The sequence below is a fragment of the Schistocerca gregaria genome, chromosome 6, assembly GCF_023897955.1.
Source record: "Schistocerca gregaria isolate iqSchGreg1 chromosome 6, iqSchGreg1.2, whole genome shotgun sequence".
Lineage (NCBI taxonomy): Eukaryota > Metazoa > Arthropoda > Insecta > Orthoptera > Acrididae > Schistocerca > Schistocerca gregaria.
In genome coordinates this window covers 311954088-311972750 of record NC_064925.1, presented here as the reverse complement: position 1 = coordinate 311972750, position 18663 = coordinate 311954088, and the positions used below count along the sequence as shown (strand labels likewise).

Sequence of the window (18663 nt, the reverse complement as noted above, 5' to 3'; positions counted from 1 at the left end):
AAGAATGTGAACACCAAGGCAGCCAACACAATTCCTGGGCACACCTGAAATTGCTTCTAGTTCTGTTGATGACTCTCCATATAGGATAACACACTGCATCCTGCCAACCAAGAAGTCTTCAACCCAGTTACAAATTTTGTTTGATTCCTCAGACAACAATATTTTCATTAATAAATGTTGTTGGTATTGAGTCAAATTCTTTTCAGAAGGTAAGAAATACTGCATCCATGTGATTTCTGTGATCCGTGGCTTCCCTGATGTCATGTGTGAAAAGCACGAATTGAGTTTTGCATAATCAGTGTTTTTGGAATCCGTGCTGCTTGGCATGGGGGATGTAATTTTGTTGAAGATACTCTTTTTATATTTGAGCTCAATATGCTTTCTAGAATTCTAAAACAGATCTAAGTCAGTGAGATTAGAGGGTACTTTTATGGCTCACTGTAGATTAGTGGGAGAGGGAACTTCCTAGTAACTTGTCTGAATGTTAAACAGAATTTCTGAATGACCTCATGGAAAGTGTTCAGACAAGAAGTAATTATGAAAGGACAGTGTTATGACAGTTCTTGTCATATCATAGTAATGCATGGCATATGTGTTTCCTTTCTTTGTTATTCTTTGTGTGTTTATGAACAAAAAGTTCTGCTTCACTATCTAAGAAATTTGACGAAACCTCTTGATGATGTTTAAATGGACTTTGAATAATCCCTCACCCACGTGCACTAAATAGTGCAATAATGATCGTAAGGGAATTTCAGACACTGCATTTAAAATTTATTATTTTCTTCACATCTTTGTATCAGGAAGATTTAACTTAATCTTTTTGCACACTTGAACATCAACATAGCATGCCACATGTGTGATTTCTATTCCATTAAGCACTTTAGATTAGTTAAAGGCAGCCATTTTTTATATTTAGTGGGGGTAATCTATGTCTGTGTACATACTCTGCACTAGTTTGCAGATTCCATGGCAGAGGATATTTGACATTGTGTCACTGGTTAGAGTTTATTCATCCATGGAAATGAGGACTGCTTAAATACCTCTGTGCACACTGCTATTGTCCCTGTGGGACATAATGAAGTGCTTAATATGTTGATTCTTAACACTTTCTGTTGGTACTTGGATTTCTGTAGAAATTTAGGTGATGTTACAATATCAGAGAATATTTGTAACGTGATACTGTACTCTGAGGACAAATTTTCTTCTAATTGACTTCATAAATTCATACTTAGGACTGATGTATGAGGTGTAGCACATTTTTCATTTTTATGTGAAATATTTGGTGTAAAGAAAGATGATACACCAGTAGAGCCAATATGGTTATTGGTATGTGAAACAGTGCGAAGTCTAGAAAAATAAATCTCATCTTAGATACAAAATAAACATTTCAAACTTCTTGACACAAGGCTAAGTGAACATAAGGCTTTTGTAGCATCAATGATTGTCACTGAAAGGAACTGTAAAAAGACATGAAAACATTTTTGTTTAGCAGGTTAATAAAGGATTTGCCTGATAATTATGTACTTTGTACTTTGGATAGCAAAGAGCACTCAGTAAACTGTGAGGCTGACTTTGTGGGTGATATACTGCTCAAATCTGTTGAAAGACATGCATTGTAAAATATGACATAAAAATTGAATGGATGTAAAAAATAAATAAATAAATAAATGGATAAAAGATCTTCGGAAGATTTCTTGAAATTACTGCAACCTGTCACCTATTGTTTTGTTCTTAAAAGTTTTTCACCAGTTTCGAACTGCCTAGTGATTCATTGTCAGATTATCTATCATCTGATGATGAATCCCATGGTAGTTTGAAACCAGTAATGGGTTAATTTAAAAAAAAAAGAAGAACAAAGCAAAAGGCGACTGGCTGCTGTAATTTCAAGAAACTTTTATTCATCATTCACAGTGTTCCTCATCCATAATGGCTAAAAGCTTTGAAGGTCTTCTATTCTTTTAGAGCAATATTAGTAAGTTATAAGAAACCTGACAGGGCTATGTTGCAGACACAAAAGAAGCGTTAGCACTGTTGACCTACAATAGCCAACTGGCAGCGAAACTTGAGAGCATTTTTATCAATTCAAAAGTAAATTTTGGCGTACCCAACTCTCATAAAATCCTTTGCCAGTTAGTGAATTGAATTATCTGATAACTTACCAAACATTAGGCCACCTAAGCAGATGGCAGTTGTAAATTGAAATTTGTTTGGAATTGTTTTAATGAAAAACATACTAAAGCACCCTTTTTGACTGCCGGATGGTGCAAATCTGCCCACTGTAGGGATAATGGATTATGTAGTTGAGAAGATGCACAAGGGGGAGGACACTGGACTAAGCAGGATGTGTCTCAGATTCCGTACCATCTATCCAAATGGTCTAGCTACATCTCTGACAGCATTATATGAACGTCATTAGAATGTTTGAGCATCCAATAAAACTGAAAGAGGGTGCTGTCCAACTCAATTTCTAAGATGTGCAGTAAAATACATAAATGTCCTGTGTCTCCTAATCTAGTACAGTCATTCCAGTGTAACAACCCTTTGGCAGCTTACTTGTCAGTGTTGATTGTTTATTCAGACAACTTAACATTTCTTCTAATTAGGCTGGGTCATTTTAGACTGTCCCATCTCAGAAAAAACTAGGATACTAGTAACAGTGAATCAGAACTGAAGTGTTCACATCAGTCCCCTGCTACTGGAACTGCTTGACCATACAGACAGTATCACTTACTTATATTACAGAAATCATTTAGTTAAAATTATTATGGAATTGCTTTTGTGTTTCCATGTGATGGTTATTTTAGAAATCAAAGAGCTACAAAAGATTCCTCTTAAATTTGTGACAACTCATAAATACAGTAACATACATACTGTAGAGAAATTTGAGATTGTTTAGAGATGGGCTCCAGTGTCTATGGATAGTGCATATGTGACTAACTTCCATGAGTCTTATAGATTTTACCTTTGAGTTAAAATTCAGTTTTTACTCAGATAATTTATTAACTATTTGAATAAACTGACATTTTATCTTGTGTATAATAATGACGTACAGTTTTGGCAGATAAATGGTATTCACAGATATTTTGTTTCAAATATATAGCCTCAACACACAATAACTGAGACAACACAAATGCTATACCTGTATCAAAGTAACAAAGTGACTGACAGTTGAGCATGGAAGGAGACTGTTACATGAGTTTGCAGTACAGCTGTGGTGACATGGCTGTGTGGTTTCGTGCTGGACACATGATGACTTCCCAACTAATGTATGGTATTGAATCTTTTAAGCAGGATCCCAACCCTTATTACTTTGTGTTAATATTCACTGCTACCTTCATACTTTCATCTAAATAAAATAAACCTGCCATACAGAGGAACATAGAACACGACAGTTCTGAATCACAACAGATAGCATTGTCCGTAGCTGACTGTAGTAAATGGTAACTGTAGCAGCTGAGTGATATGGCAGTGGTGAAAAGAATTTAAGGAATAATGAAACTCATAGTTCATTTGGTTGTTATTGTGGTAGCTCTATTGTAAACAACTAGCAGTCAATTATGTCGTCGTCCAGATACAGAGACAAGCAATTATTTATCATGGTGTATTGGTGCATGATTCTTTCTTATCCTTGAAATGTGTGTGCGCTTACACTGTGACAGATTTCATTCAAGTTGCTATGAAATGGAAGGGCATGAACAGTTCACATATTTCTGCAATCCACCAGAATGCTAGGACAGTGATGCTTCTGTGCAGCCACATGAAAAATGACAAGTAAAACAATGCTTCGAGCTATAAAAGATTGAAAGCAGACATATATTGAATCGGATGAGCCCTGTTTTGAAAGAATCGCATGTATCAGAACATATTTGGAAATTTATTAAATTTCTCGCATGCAGTCATTTGAATTCCAACTCTTCCACTGATGTTTTACCTGCATAAATTGTGGCCATCTTTGGTGTAGCCGAAACTATATTGATTCACTCAGAGGATGGCCATAAGATTTGTGGCTGGCCAGAAGATAGGTAGCCAAAATATCACTTAAGAGTTGGGATTAGTGTACCTGTATGTCCAAAATTTAACGGATTAATTTATCACACTGTGAAAAGCTGAAAATGCATGTATTTGACAAGTACACAAAATTTGTAGCAGTATTTGGATTTCTTTTATGTCCAACCTTGAACACGTTTCCAGAGAAACACAAGAATACATTTATAGCAAGCTGTTTGCTCACTGCCACTGGGTGGATAATTTGCCGAAAGTTGTAAGGACAGTGTTCAAGGTGAAGAAACAGTCTAACACTAAAAAAGCTATGTCTAATAACATCTTGACAATATGAACAATATAGTTTTCTTTTGTGGTGGTGATAAATTGTACGTGACACATGTTTCCTACATGGCGAGGGTAAGTTTTAGTACTTTGCTCTGCATCTTTATATTATTCGCTGAGTTATTACCAAATATGTGTACAGCATTTTCTCAGGAATATCTTAAACCTTAACTAGATGCATGTTGTTAGTACCAATATGTTCTCATGTTTGAGTTGTCATTATCTATCTCTATAAATTATTTAATGTATTGTGTGTCTGGCTATTAGCAGGTTGTTTATATGCCAGTGAAATGAAACGAATTATTATTGCCCACTGATGATGATATGGATATTTTTATGTTCTGCGTTTTATATGTTCTGGCAAGTTAATGTTTTAGTTACAGTTTCTCTTTATGATGGCTGCTGCTATGGACAGTGAACTGTAAAATAAACATATTTTTTGGATTTTACAGAGGTACTTTGTAGTGGACAAAGGAATCCTAATATATGCAAAAAGTCCTGGCGATATAGCAAGAGGAAAGATTCATGGATCTGTTGATATTGGGTTGTCCGTTATATCAACAAAAGAAAAGAGGCGACGTCTTGATATTGATGCTGAGGAATTCATTTACCACTTGAAGGTGAGTTTTCAGTAAAGAGGTGCTGCACTAAGTTCCACAATTAATGAGAGTTGTAATTTTTTTTCCCCCACAATTCACAATCTTAAACTGCTAGACTACTTCTTCCAATTGATGTGTAGCTTGTTTCCTCCCACATCCCAGGGGGCACTTCTTGGTGACGGATCTTATGGAACACAATATATGAAAACAGAGCTTTACTATTTCACAGTCTTGAGTGTTTGCTTTCACTTCCTTTTCACTTTCTAAAGCACCCACCTAAACCACCTCATTTTTCCTCATTTCGCATTCTTCCTCCCTCTTCCATCTTCTCCCTTGGACTCCTCTGCCCCTCACACATGCCCCTCCTTCCAGCTATCTCTGCCATCTCCCCCAACTCCCTCCCTCCTTCAAGCCATTTCTACAATATTCCCGCCTCCCTCCCTTCTGCCCCCTCTCTCTCCTTCCCACCCCCTCCCACCCTCCCTCTCGTCCCCACCTCACACTCCTGCTGTTCAAATCCCTGCTTCTGTCCCTCCCTCCCTCTGTCCCTCGCTCCCTCTGTCTATCCATGTCTCCCTCCATGCCTCCATCCATCCCTCCGACCCTCCTTCCCGCTACTTCTGGTTTCCCTCCTCTCCCTTTTACTACCTCTCCACCCTCCTTCCTGACTCTCCCTCTACTCTTTCTCCTTGCTCTCCCTTCCCCTTCACACCATACTCTCCTATCCACATCCGCCCCCTCCTGACTCCCTGCCACCTTATTCCAATTCCCCATGTGTACCCTCCCCTCCTTCCATCCCTCCCACTCATGACCACCTCCGGAACCTCATGGCCGCCTCCGGAACCTCATGGCCGCCTCCGGAACCTCATGGCCGCCTCCGGAACCTCATGGCCGCCTCCGGAACCTCATGGCCGCCTCCGGAACCTCATGGCCGCCTCCGGAACCTCATGGCCGCCTCCCGAACCTCATGGCCACCTCTCTGCGCCGCCTCTTACCCAACTTTCGTCCCCCAACTCCCTTTGCCCCTTCCCAAACCCCTCTCACGGGACTGGCACCCTCCCACCCTCTCTCACGTCTTCCCTCCAACCTAACTACCCCTCCCTTTCAGTCGCCCTCCACACTCCCAATTGCCCCCCTCCCTGTTGTCTGCCCCCCCCCCCTCCATTTTGCCTGGCCCAACCTTCCGCCCACCCCCATTATATGCTGCCCGCCTCCCTGCTTATCGGCCCCCCTGCTTACCGCCCGCCGCCCCTCCTTGGTGATTGCCTCCCCTCCCTCCGCCCCGCTCGTCCGACCTGCCGACTGCGAGTTGGCATGCCTAATGCCTATGGGTGGGAGATGGAGGGATAAAGTGTGTGTGTGTGTGTGTGTGTGTGTGTGTGTGTGTGTGTGTGTGTGTATTTCCGTCTATTCTTCATACATTAACCATATCTGTTGTGATTTATGTTATTTAATTTCTTCTTGCCTTTTAGGCAAAAACCCAAGACAGCTTTGTGAAATGGGTTGAGCAGCTAAAGCAGCACAGATTGTACAGGCAACATATTCTGACATTTGGAACAAGAGAGCTACCTGTAATAAATGCTCAGGATGATAACAGTCCATCAGCAAACTGTACAAGTAAGTGAAATCAGGACAGGAAATACTAGCAAAACTTTGGAGAAGACTCACTTTATTCCTTTACATACAATTGGCTTGATTAGAATTTCTAATTTAATGAAAATATCATATAGCTACTGGTTTCTGTATTTACAGTGATGCATGCAGTTTTGCACATACACTAGATCAGTCATCACAATATTTAATTGAATTTTATCAATGTTAACTGATGTCCGTAAGTTAAGAGATCACAGAAATACCATAAGACACTGGAAAGTGTCCAGCTATATTGTGATACATAATGCATTGAGAAGACAAAAGGTGTACAAGAAAGCTATGTACCGGTGACACTTTTTCCACGTTTGTTGTTTTTCTGACACGTGTGTACATATCATCAATGTATGCTCAGACACCGTTGCGAGGCAAGTCAGGATGTGCACTGTATCTCCATATTGTGGATTGGATAGTATAAAATTTAGGTTCCCTGTGGTTTTCCTAAATTGCTTAAGACAAATGCTTGGATGGTTTCTTTGAAAAGTATATGACCAATTTGACTCCCCATCCTTCAGTTCGAGCTTGTGCTCAATTCTAATGATCTCGTCATCAACAACATGTTAAACCCTTATTTTTCATCTTTACTCACAATAATGATTTGTGATGATGGTGCTAGTTCTGCAGTCTTCTGATCATGCATTTTCTGTTGGATTTAGGTGTGGGAGCAAGCTAAAACTCTATAGACTTGTGACATCATCTTGTTGCAGATATTCATCCACCAAACTTTGCTGTCAGACATTATCATCTGCCTAGTGGAACCCAGGTCCTAATGGACATTGAAAATAGTTCACATACCTGTAGGCCTCCTACCTTTATATTGCAGCTATTACTACTACCCCTAAAAAGCACACAGTGGTATACATGTTCTTAACATTTGGTGATCTGTGTGCTGCATTTCTGCGAGTGGCCTGCACCTGGCAGATGAGTGCACAGAGAAGTTAACATGATGGAAGATTTATGACCAAGAGACTGTCATTTAATCTTGAGCCAGAGCAGTGGCCACACTGATTGGACATCCTTGGGCACTTAAAGTAAAGTAAGAATGCTGGCTTTGGATTATAACCATTCCCAGTATGCTGTAGTATTTTTGTCAAAGGAATCTTATTCAGTGCTGCGAAATGATGATGTGGTGAACATTCCGTTCTGGCATCTATTCTACTAGTTATCTGGCAATTTGTAATGTTAGTCAGATGTGTTTTCTGTACTACCATAAATCTTCACATCTATGTACGTCCTCCACTAGGTACTGTTCAATGTATCATGGAGGGTACTTCATATTGATGTTATAGCTTTTCTTTAATATTACATTTTAGTCTTATGATCCCTGTGTGAGATATACATCGGTGTGAGCAGAATAATAGCACAGTTTTCTTCTCTCTTGTTTTTCTGCTGACTGTTTTCCCTCATTTGTCAGCCTCATTCTGTTGGTGTACTGGACATGCTGTTGTCCCATCTCTTAGGTGGTCATCCTAGCAGTCATTTCCGTTGCAGTCATCCATGTTTACAAATTTTAACTACTCTTGTTGGATCCGTACTTTCACATGATACTTCCAATTTTGTTTTCTTATCTTCGTTCATTTATTTATATCTTGTATGCATTGCAAAAGCCTTCCAAAAATTTGTCTTCCATTATCTTTCTTAATACTGATTTTATGTGATAGTCATGTTTCATATAACTCCTAAGTATTACCCATAACAGGTTATACAAATTGGTGTCTTCAGGAGATACTCTTTAGTATAGACATTACATTTATCACCATTTAAAGAGCTTGTCATTTATTACACCAAATGGAAATTTTGTCAAAATCCATCTGCAATTGCACATAATTGTCCAATCACGGTAGTTTCTTGTACGCATCATCATCAGCTAAACTGCTTCTGTTGTTTGAAAGATTTCATGAATGAATAAAGCAGATTGTGTACCACATGAATGTCTTTTGTGGAATCGTGCTGAGTATTTGAAAGAATCTTTTTTTTTTTTTCCTCCATGAACATCGTACTGTTAGAACTTAGAATATGCTGCAGGATACTGCAAGAGACGGATGTCAGCAATACTTGTCTGTCATTCTGTGCGTCTGATCTATTGCCCTTTTTGTAAACAAGAGTGATTTTCACTCTTTTTCAATCACTGCATAGGTGATTCTCATTAGCCATGAGTTAGAAAAGGAGGTAATTCTGCAGTGTATTTGATATAAATTTGAAGTGCAGTTTCATTAGGGCCGGGTGCATTATTCAGTTTTAAATGTGGATTCTAAAATGTTTGCTTCATGTCTGCCATCTTCAATTGTGACACATGACAGATCCATGAGAGATTGAATAAACAGTTTAAAATACTCAAATGCTGTGCTCTTTGTACACTCATCACGCAATCAGAACCTCTTTGTACAAGATTTTTGGCCACAAAGTGTGTTATGCAGATTATAAATGGTCATGTTCTTTCGCACCATGTATGTCACTTATTTGTGCAAACAGGTGAGGCAACACATAGATTAGATGCAATGTTTTTTCATTGACTTTTAAGATCCTTTAACTTATGGACAAGAGTGAAGTAAGACAGACATGTCCACTAATTTGACAGCTGACTTGTATGAAGTGAAGTGTGACTCGTCTAGAAAATAAAGTGAAATAATACTGTGGCCAGTGTTAAATGTGCTGCAGTCTATAGAAAGATTCATAACTGAATCAGAGTAGGTCTGCATAATGTGTCTGGTGTCTTGTACCTGAGAGATACATACTGCATTCTGCAAAAATTACTTCCACTGTAACTCATAGGATTAGATTTGTTGAATTTTTTTTAATGTTTTTTTTCCTGCTTGTGTCTGCTGCATTATTGTCAATTGTTCTGGAGGTATACTTCCAGTTGAGGGAGTGGAGCTGCTTTTGATGAGATGTGACTGGTTATTTTCTTGTACTCATAACCTGCTGCTGTTTGTGTCTTGATTTCTCTTTCTATTTTTGTTTTTATTTCACTTTTATTTTTTATTTTCTCTTTTTGCTTTTTATTATTTCAATTTTAATGGACTTACCCTGCAAATTGTTGTTTTTTAAACTTTTTGACAATTGATTCTTTATTTAGTTGTAAAATACACACTGGCCACATTTAATCTAATTTAGGCTAACATTTAGTTGCTCACTGCACAGGGCATTCCAAACATACAGGGTCAAAATTAAATGGATGGCAGAGGATCTGAAATGTGTTAAATTTAAGCCATGGTTTACTGCATTTAATCTAATTTAGGCTAACATTTAGTTGCTCACTGCACAGGGCATTCCAAACATACAGGGTCAAAATTAAATGGATGGCAGATGATCTGAAATGTGTTAAATTTAAGCCATGGTTTACTGCATCATTCTGTGCTTAATAGTTTGTCTCTTAATGCTGGAGACACCAGCATAAACTGACTGTTGGACAGTTATGTACAAACATTACAAGCTGCTGAGCTTGACTGAGTTAAGGTCCAATCACTACTATACTACGGTGTGCAGAGGGCCACGGAAATTCAAAAATCACAATAGCAGCTTTAACATAAAATGAGGAGGATTGAAATTAGACAATTTGTGGCCACAATGCTAAATAAAGTAAACGGCACCATTTATTCTACAGTATAGCCTTCTGACACACACAGAGACAACTCCACTATGTGCGCCACCTGACAGATGATATCACAAACTGACTGTTGGGCAGTTATGTACGAACATTACAAGCTGCTGAGCTTGACTGAGTTAAAAAGTCAGTGATATCATCTGGCAGGTGGCGCACATAGTGGAGTTGTCTCTGTGTGTGTCAGAAGGCTATACTGTAGAATAAATGGTGCCGTTTACTTTATTTAGCATTGTGGCCACAAATTGTCTAATTTCAATCCTCCTCATTTTATGTTAAAGCTGCTATTGTGATTTTTGAATTTCCGTGGCCCTTTGCACATCGTAGTATAGTAGTGATTGGACCTTGATAAAACTGTAGTGCAAAACCCTCCTTCGCCCATCACTTGATCTGCTGCCGCTAATTCATCTTCATCAGTGCTGCCCAGATGACAGTTGCTTTTGTGTTCTTTAAGCCAGGGGTTGCTTCATCTTTTAGTAATTCCTTTGTACATTTAACTTTATTTGCAAGGAATTTTATCTACTACTTCTGTGGCAAGTGTTGAGCATAGGTACTTTGCGTTATTTAAATGTTCATGCACATCATTCTTGTTGGGTTGATTGCCAACTCTTCTGCAGTACAAGCTCCTAAACACGTGACAGTGCGACTCCACAATCTGTGAAAATGATTGGATGTTGTCACAAGTTAACTGTTGCACGGTTACATGTGTTTAGTCTCTGAGAATGATTTGATTATTAGAAGATGAAAAGTTAGTCACAGAAACATAGCCTTAGAACAGTACCAGTTTTCCAGGCTATATGAGGCCTCAAATGTTTAATGCATGTTAGGCAGAGGCACCCATTTGTAAAGTCATATATTTAATAACCAAACAACTGGACCGACTTTGGTGGCACTACCTTGGAAGACTACACCTAGTTACCCATGGTGTATTCATGGTGAAGTTTATGAAGTTTACCACTCTTTGTAATTCATGACTGGCTGCTGAAGATGGAGCCTGCTCATTATAGAAACTTGCTAAGCTTCACAGTAGGCATCATCCTAATTCCAGGAAGGTTCAGACCACAAAGAGCTGTCTGAGTTTACAGAAAAGTGTTGTTTTGGATTGTGTGCAAGAAGATTCATCAATAAGCAACTGGCAACATGCACATAAAATGCACACTCCACAGAGTACAATGTGAGAAGTACTGGGCAACAATGGCCATACCTCTTCAATAATCAAAGTGTTCACCAATGGGGCCAAATGACTTTATTCCTAGATTTCAGACAGATTACCTAGCACACCACTGCTGTGCAAGCTTTTTACATTGTGTGTTGTTCAAGAGTGATGTCTCTTTCAATTGTAATGGTGTTTTCAACTGTCACATAGGCAGTAGAGATGAAAATAAATACACCTAACTTGTCTTAAATTACCAGCAATGAGTCTCTAACAACTTATGGGTTGTAAGTGTAGAAGATCAAGGAAGTGGCGTATGAGGCACTTGTTTGACTGATTCTTGAGTATTGTTCATCTGCCTGGGATCCCTAACAGGTAGGATTGACAGGAGAGATAGAGAAGATGCAACGAAGAGCAGCGTGTTTTGTCACGGGATCGTTTAGCCAGTGCGAGAGCACTATGGAGACACTCAGCAAACTTCATTGGCAGATGTCAGAAGAGAGGCATTGTGCATCATGAAGAGAATTACTACTGCAATTTCGAGATAGTACCTTCCAGGAAGAGTTGGACAACATATTATTTCTACCCACATACGACTTGCGCAATGACCAAGAGAAGAAAATTAGAGAAATTACAGCCAATACAAAGGCTTACCAACAGTCATTCTTCCAAAGCTCTGTTTGTGAGTGGAACAGGATTGTGGGGTCAATTGGTGGTACAAAAAGTGCTCCCCACCACATACCATTAGGTGGCTTGTATGATGTAGATATAGATCAACTAATAGAACATTATTTGTGTGTGTGTGTGTGTGTGTGTGTGTGTGTGTGTGTGTGCGCGCACATGTGCTCGCCCGCAAACAAGAGCATACTATTTCTCATGACTTTAAATACCCTCGAGCTTATTGTACAAGAGATATCATTATTGTTTTATTGGAGAGGTGGCCGTGTCCCACTAGGTCTTAATTCTTTGGATTTTTTTCCTGTGGAGATATGTCAAGTTATTGGTGTTTAGGTCCATTAGAAACTGAAGAGGAACTGGCTGGTAGGGCCACAGCCACCTGGTTCATTGTATAACAGACAACTGGAATATTTGAGAGTACAGCCAGAAAATTATGCACCATTGTGATGCATGCATTGCGACTGTCTCTTCACTTTGAACAGTTGCTAGGAGTTAAAGCTGTTGCTGTAAGATGTAAGTTGTTTATGTCAGTGAACACCTAAATATTCATTTCTGACTTACTTCTCCATCTCAAAAGTTGATTTTGGGGACAATCAGTCAGGACTCTGAAGAAATGTAGGAAGACATAAGGCAATACTGACTCTTAACACCTATTTTAGAAGATACAACTGAAAATTAGAGAGAATTTTTGACAGCATTAACTGGAATACAACCTGTGAAATTCTGAAGGTAGAAGTGGTAACATACAGGAAACAGGTTATCTATAACTTACACAAAACCAGACTGCAGCTATGGAAGGGAAACAGTAACTGAGAAGGGAATATTACTTAATCTATACCTTGGAAAAGCAGTAAAGGAAACCAAGAAAAATTTGGAAATAGAATTTAAGTTTAGGAAGAAGAAAAAAGCTTTGAGGTTAGTGGATGGCATAATAATTTGGCAAATGGCTTGGAAGATCAGTTGGATGGAATGGATATTGTCTCGAAAGTGGTTAGAGGATGAATATCAACAAATGTAAAACAAGAGTAATGGGATGCAGATAGATGAAATTAGGTGAGGAAATGAGACAGAAAAAGTAGTACATGAATTATACTATTTGTGAGGCAGAGTAACTGATGACGGCCAAAGTAAGGAAGACAGGAAAGGCAAGTTGGTGATGACAAGAAAAAGGCTTCTGAGTAATGAAAATTTGTTAAGACTAAATATAAATTTAAGTATTAGGAAGTCTTTGCTGAAGATATTTGTCTGGATGTAACTTTTATGGAAGTGAAACATGTACAACAATTAGTTCAGGGAAAAACAGAATAGGAGCTTTTGAAATGCGGTGCTTCAGAGGAATACTGAATATTTGATGGGTAGAGTGAATAACTAATGTGGAGGTACTGAACCAACATGAAGAGAAAACAAATCGTGGCACAACTTGAGCGAAAGAAGGGATTGGTTGATGTGGCACATCCTGGATCATCAAGGACTCATCAGTTTTACAAACAGAAGGAAGTGTGTGAGGGATAGGGGGAATTGTAGGGGGAGACCCGTGCTTGATTGTAGCAAGCAGGCTTAGGTGGGTGTTGTAGCAGTAGTTACACAGATATGAAGCAGCTTGCACTGGATAGAATCACGTGAAGAGCTGCTTCAAAGCAATCGTTGAACTGAAGACCACAGCACACAGCATTAACTCAAGGTATTCAGTTTAGTATCCTCTAGTATCTGTCTAATTTTGACTCTAAAGATTTGGGCACCTTGTATGTTGCATCTATTGTGTACATTTAACCACTGGCAACATGTCAGGAAATTACAGCTGTGTCTCAACTTCATGGTTATGGAACCACAATGTGGTCAAGATAAACGTAAGAAACACTGGTGAGTTAGGGATCGTACATCCGATATCAATAATAACTATAATGGCACCCTTTTTATGAAGATTGTCTCTTGATAATGTTGTTTGATGATTCAATGAGAATGAGACGCATTATGAACTGTGTTAAGTCATTTTTAATATGTAGGATTTTCTTTACATGTCTGTCTGTCAAATGAGTGGCTGTTTCCTAATCTTTGTCATTTTTAATGTACACTGTAATTTGCTTATTATGAACTACCTTAATTGCATTTGAGGATTTTTGCTAGGCTTGTAATAAGGTATTGCACATGTATTTTAGTAAAGTTTTAGATATTTCATTTTGCTGTAATTATTGCTAGTTGGTAACATTTTTTAAAATTTTTGCTAGGATCACTCCATATTTTGGAATTAACTAAAAACATGTCTTTCAAGCTGTTTGGCATATTTTAGTGCTGTAGAGATGTAGCTACAAAGACAGTCAGCTGAAATTCCTGCCAGTGATCCTTCTGTAATGCCATGTGCAGGTAACAGGGGAAGCGTAAGAGAAACACTGAGTCACAGTTGTAATTTGTACTCATAAAGTCATAAACATCTTCAGCTAGAGACCATAACATGTTGAGAGCTAAAAAATTAAATAATTTTATTCAAAGGTCATAGGCCTAACTTTGTGCATTGCTGAACTTTGTGAGTGAAAGTGATTATTGTGTTATTACGTAATCCATTGTATTAAATTCAGTGCATTGTTCATATGTTCTCTTCACTTATTAAATTTATTGTATGGACAAGCTGCTCATTTTTCGTTTAAAACTCCCAATGGATTCAGTATGAAATATGAAGCCTGAAATACAAATATAAAACAGTTATAAAATTTCCCATAGTACTCTTTGATTCCTGCTTTTACTAACCATCTAAAGCACATTGGCCAAGTGGGGTCATGCTGTGTTAAGTTCTCACAATTTGATTAAACTGAATATTAGGTTTGTTCCTTAGAAAGGGGCTCAAGTTATTTCCTTATGATTATTGCCCCGTTCAGAACTTGTGCTGTATTGCCCTCGCCACTGTTCCTTCCTTCCGTCCTTCCCTCAGAGCAAGAGTTTGTCTGATGAAAGATTGTGAAGGTTAACTATTAAATGACCACATGGCTAATGAATGTTATTCACTGTTACAGTGAAAAGTTAAAATAATTGCTGAGAAATCTATGCCTCTCTAGAATCATCTGTATTTTATCTCTGTATGGATACTTTTTTGCCTCTATGTTTCATTTTGGTTCTAAAATCCATATGGTTCTTTAACTGATGACTTAGTGTTTCTACTTGTCATTTGGGATGTAGATAAATGATATGGAGATAAACAGTGGTTTGCTTACAGTTAGCTCCTTAATTGTTAATTTAAATTTTTTTTCTCGTAACTTATGTTTTTGCTTGTCTGATCTGTTAGTTCAGCAGACGCCCCTCAGCAGTCATTTGTTCAAGGCCTCACTATTCAGAGGTGGAAAACCTATAGGTAAGTTCATGTAATACAAGATTTCCTATTTCTACCTCCTGTTCCCTTTCTTTCTGAATGGAATCAACTGTCATTAAAATAATAACACTTATAATCATTTATTTGAGTTGGAGACCAAATCCATCTGCTACACCATTTTGAAATCGTTTTGTACTGTAATATAACGTGGTCGAGGATGTCCCCATTTTATATACACACATGTACTGGAAATATTAATAAATATGTTTTGTGGTAGCTAGTTCTCCTATTACTTTGTGTGTGTGTGTGTGTGTGTGTGTGTGTGTGTGTGTGTGTGTGTGTGTGTGTGTGTGTGTGTGTTCAGTTTGCTCCTTTAATAAATATGTAAGAGAAGAGTCTGTTGGTTGGGTGCTGTGGCAGATAGAACACTGAAAATAGCATGTTATAATTTTTTCTCGATAAAATGTGTAGTTAGAGACTGTTTGAGTTTTGATAAGTTTAGTTATAATAAAATATTTTTCTGGAACATCCAGTGTGAACAATCTGCTAAATGCTTGCACCATGATTGCATTTTTTTTACTGAAATCATTTAAGTAAACCATAAACTGTGAAACAGTCACTTGCTAGTACTTATCTTTAGGAGGCAGAATGTGTAGTGCAAAGAGACACAAGTAAATGTAAAAGGGACACACTACCTAGCTTTTAGAAGTATTACCTCATTTTCCTCAAATCTGGGGTGTTGGTCACTGTTAAATACCCTTGCTATTTAGAATTTTGAGTGAAATGAACAGAAAATAAATGCTTAACAGTACTACTGGCCACAAGAAAGAATAGCAGACAAAGGTTCTCTGAAGTATGAAATATAATGAGACATGTGATTAGTGACACAAGAGAGAGAATACCTGTATTTACATTGTTATGGTTTTATGACTTTCCTAGATTATACTGAAAATGCATCATTATCATTAGTCATTTGACATTCATGTTTAGACATAGGTCTTCTTTAGGCTTTCTTGTGCATTATTCTTTGAGCTGTACACTTTAGTGAAACTCCTGTACATTTTCTAATGCCATCTACCCACCTTCCATTTGGTCATCGTCTTTGCTATACCCCAGCTGTTTGCATGCCACTGCAGCTATCGGGCGTACACCCACGACTGTCATTACCATAAGCATTGCCTGCCAGAGCCAACACAAGCACCCGCAGTCCAAATGGTGCCCAGTGCATGCACAGCTTGTAAGAAAATACTCTGGATATTATCACCAAGTGTATTTGTTGTTAAAGAAACCTCGTGCAGCTGCCACAGAAACATGACTGGACTCACATCAGGCACCTGTCTCGCCACCAGCCCCACAGATATCCCCATGAGCAGTGCTGCAATTCTGGGTAGTACTTTCCCTCCACGAGTCTCATGCCCTCTGAGAGAAGTGCTGATATTCTTTTGCTGGGCAAGCATTTAGGGTACCACCTGGATGTTAAGAAAGCTGCTCAGTTTGCTGAGCCGACCAAGGATCATCTCTCAGAGGAGTTCCTACAGCCAGCAGTTCCAGTGCCAAACCAGGACCCTTTTGGAGCTGATGTATCTCCTGGACACCAAAGCTTTCTGAGTCCTCCATGAACAGCCAGCAATCCCCCACAACCAACACACTGAAATCTTGGCCTCCATGGACTCCAATACCCGGACCAAGTATCAAACAGTCTTAGACTTTTTTGTGATTGAGCATTTTGAACAGCCATCAAAACTGTGATCTGTCAGGACTTTGAAATTTATTCTGCCATACAATAAGAATGTTTATGACAAATTGCATGTTCTGTCTTTATTGAAACGCAGGCAGCAAATGCAAGAACAAATACTGGCTAATTTGGCTGGCATCACCATGTTTACTGGAGGTACCCAACTGCCTTCCCCTGATCATTTCCAGTGTCAGTGGGCTCCAGACAACACCATCATCACTTCCCATTTGGGACAAGGCAGCAGGACCTTGGATCAGCTCCATTCCATATTTGTAACTGCATTTTATCACACATGCACACTTAGGTGATAGCCATCAACAGGCTTTCTTCTTGGCTATTTCAGGTGCCAAAGTTCCTGGCCTACTTTGACAGTTGATGACAGTCTTGCCTAAGGTCACATTAAATGCCTCTTCTGGTCCCCCTGACAAATTTTGTGTTAATGCACTGACTCCGCAATGAGAGGCATCTTTTCCGATGTGTCAGGACTCCTTGTCAGTCCTTCATACTTGCCAAATCCTTGGTGCACTGATGCTTCAGGACTCATTTCTAGTCCTTTGTTCTTGTCCAGTCCTGGGTGAAAATATCCACTGTATAGTTCGATGACGTCTACCACACTGGTCCTGGACTCTGCCAGTCTTTACTCTTTCATCACAACTTTGGAGCTCAATGTGCTTCCGTTGTTGCAGCGCCGATATATGAATTGGGGCCCACGGATGTGGCCTCTGGACAATGACCCCAGCAGCACTGGATGCCTTCTCCATGCATTGTGATTGTGACACCATCATTCTCCAGAAGGGCGAAGGAGGATGAGTTGTTGTGCTTCACCCAAAAGGCTTTGCCATCTCTTACCTGGGGGAGGGTTGCTATATTCCAGTTATTTACTGCCACTACAGTTACATGTCCCAGCACATGCACCAGCAATCCAAATTATGGTCGGCATGCACACTGAATGCACTGAAGTGTTTCAGACCATATCAACAGGCCTATTTGTTTTCAAAGGATCCTCTTGCAGCCGACACAGAAATGGGCAGCACTGGAATCGGTACGAGAGGTGCCAGCCTTGCCACCATCAGCAGTGCTGCAATTGCAAGCACTACTTTTCCCCCAGCAGTCACATGCCTTCCAAGTGATATGTGGAAATCTTTCTGCTGGGAAAGTATTTATGGCACTGCCCAGCTGCTACAACAGCATCTCAGTTCACTGAGCTGACCACCAGCACTGAACCAGGACTCAGTTGAAGCTGACTCACTTTCTGGACACTGACTGACAACCAAGCAGGAGTATTCTGCGAGCAAAGCTTTGTGACCTTGGCCTCCACAGACAGAACCTAATACCCAGTGATGTTTCTTAGACTTTTTTTTCATGATTGTCAATTTTGGACAGCATTGAAACTGTGGCCTGTTGGGACATAGAAATGTAATCCGTCAGACTTACAGTGAGAGTGTTGGCAGCAAACCCTGCTTAAGACTGGTCACTGGTCATCAATGTTATGAGACAGCTACCAACTCCTATTGTATGCAGAATTCATGTTGTGTCTTTCTGTGACCGATTTAACTGCAGCCTTTGTGGTCAACAAGAAGTGCCTATGTTTATATTGTGGCTAATAAAGTGTGTATTAGTAAT

The 18663-nt window shown here is 39.2% G+C and overlaps 1 protein-coding gene across 4 annotated transcripts in view; it reads left to right on the top strand.

Annotated features, from left to right (window-relative positions):
• LOC126278384 (oxysterol-binding protein-related protein 3-like) overlaps window positions 1-18663 on the top strand; it is a 277416-nt gene that overhangs the window by 62517 nt on the left and 196236 nt on the right. For 2 of the 4 annotated variants that reach the window (XM_049978472.1, XM_049978474.1), the window contains exons 4-6: window positions 4779-4946; window positions 6398-6542; window positions 15282-15347. In XM_049978472.1, the coding sequence (XP_049834429.1) occupies window positions 4779-4946; window positions 6398-6542; window positions 15282-15347 (379 nt within the window). The remainder of the gene's footprint in view (window positions 1-4778; window positions 4947-6397; window positions 6543-15281; window positions 15348-18663) is intronic. The other 2 variants (XM_049978475.1, XM_049978473.1) reach the window with 1 other exon arrangement.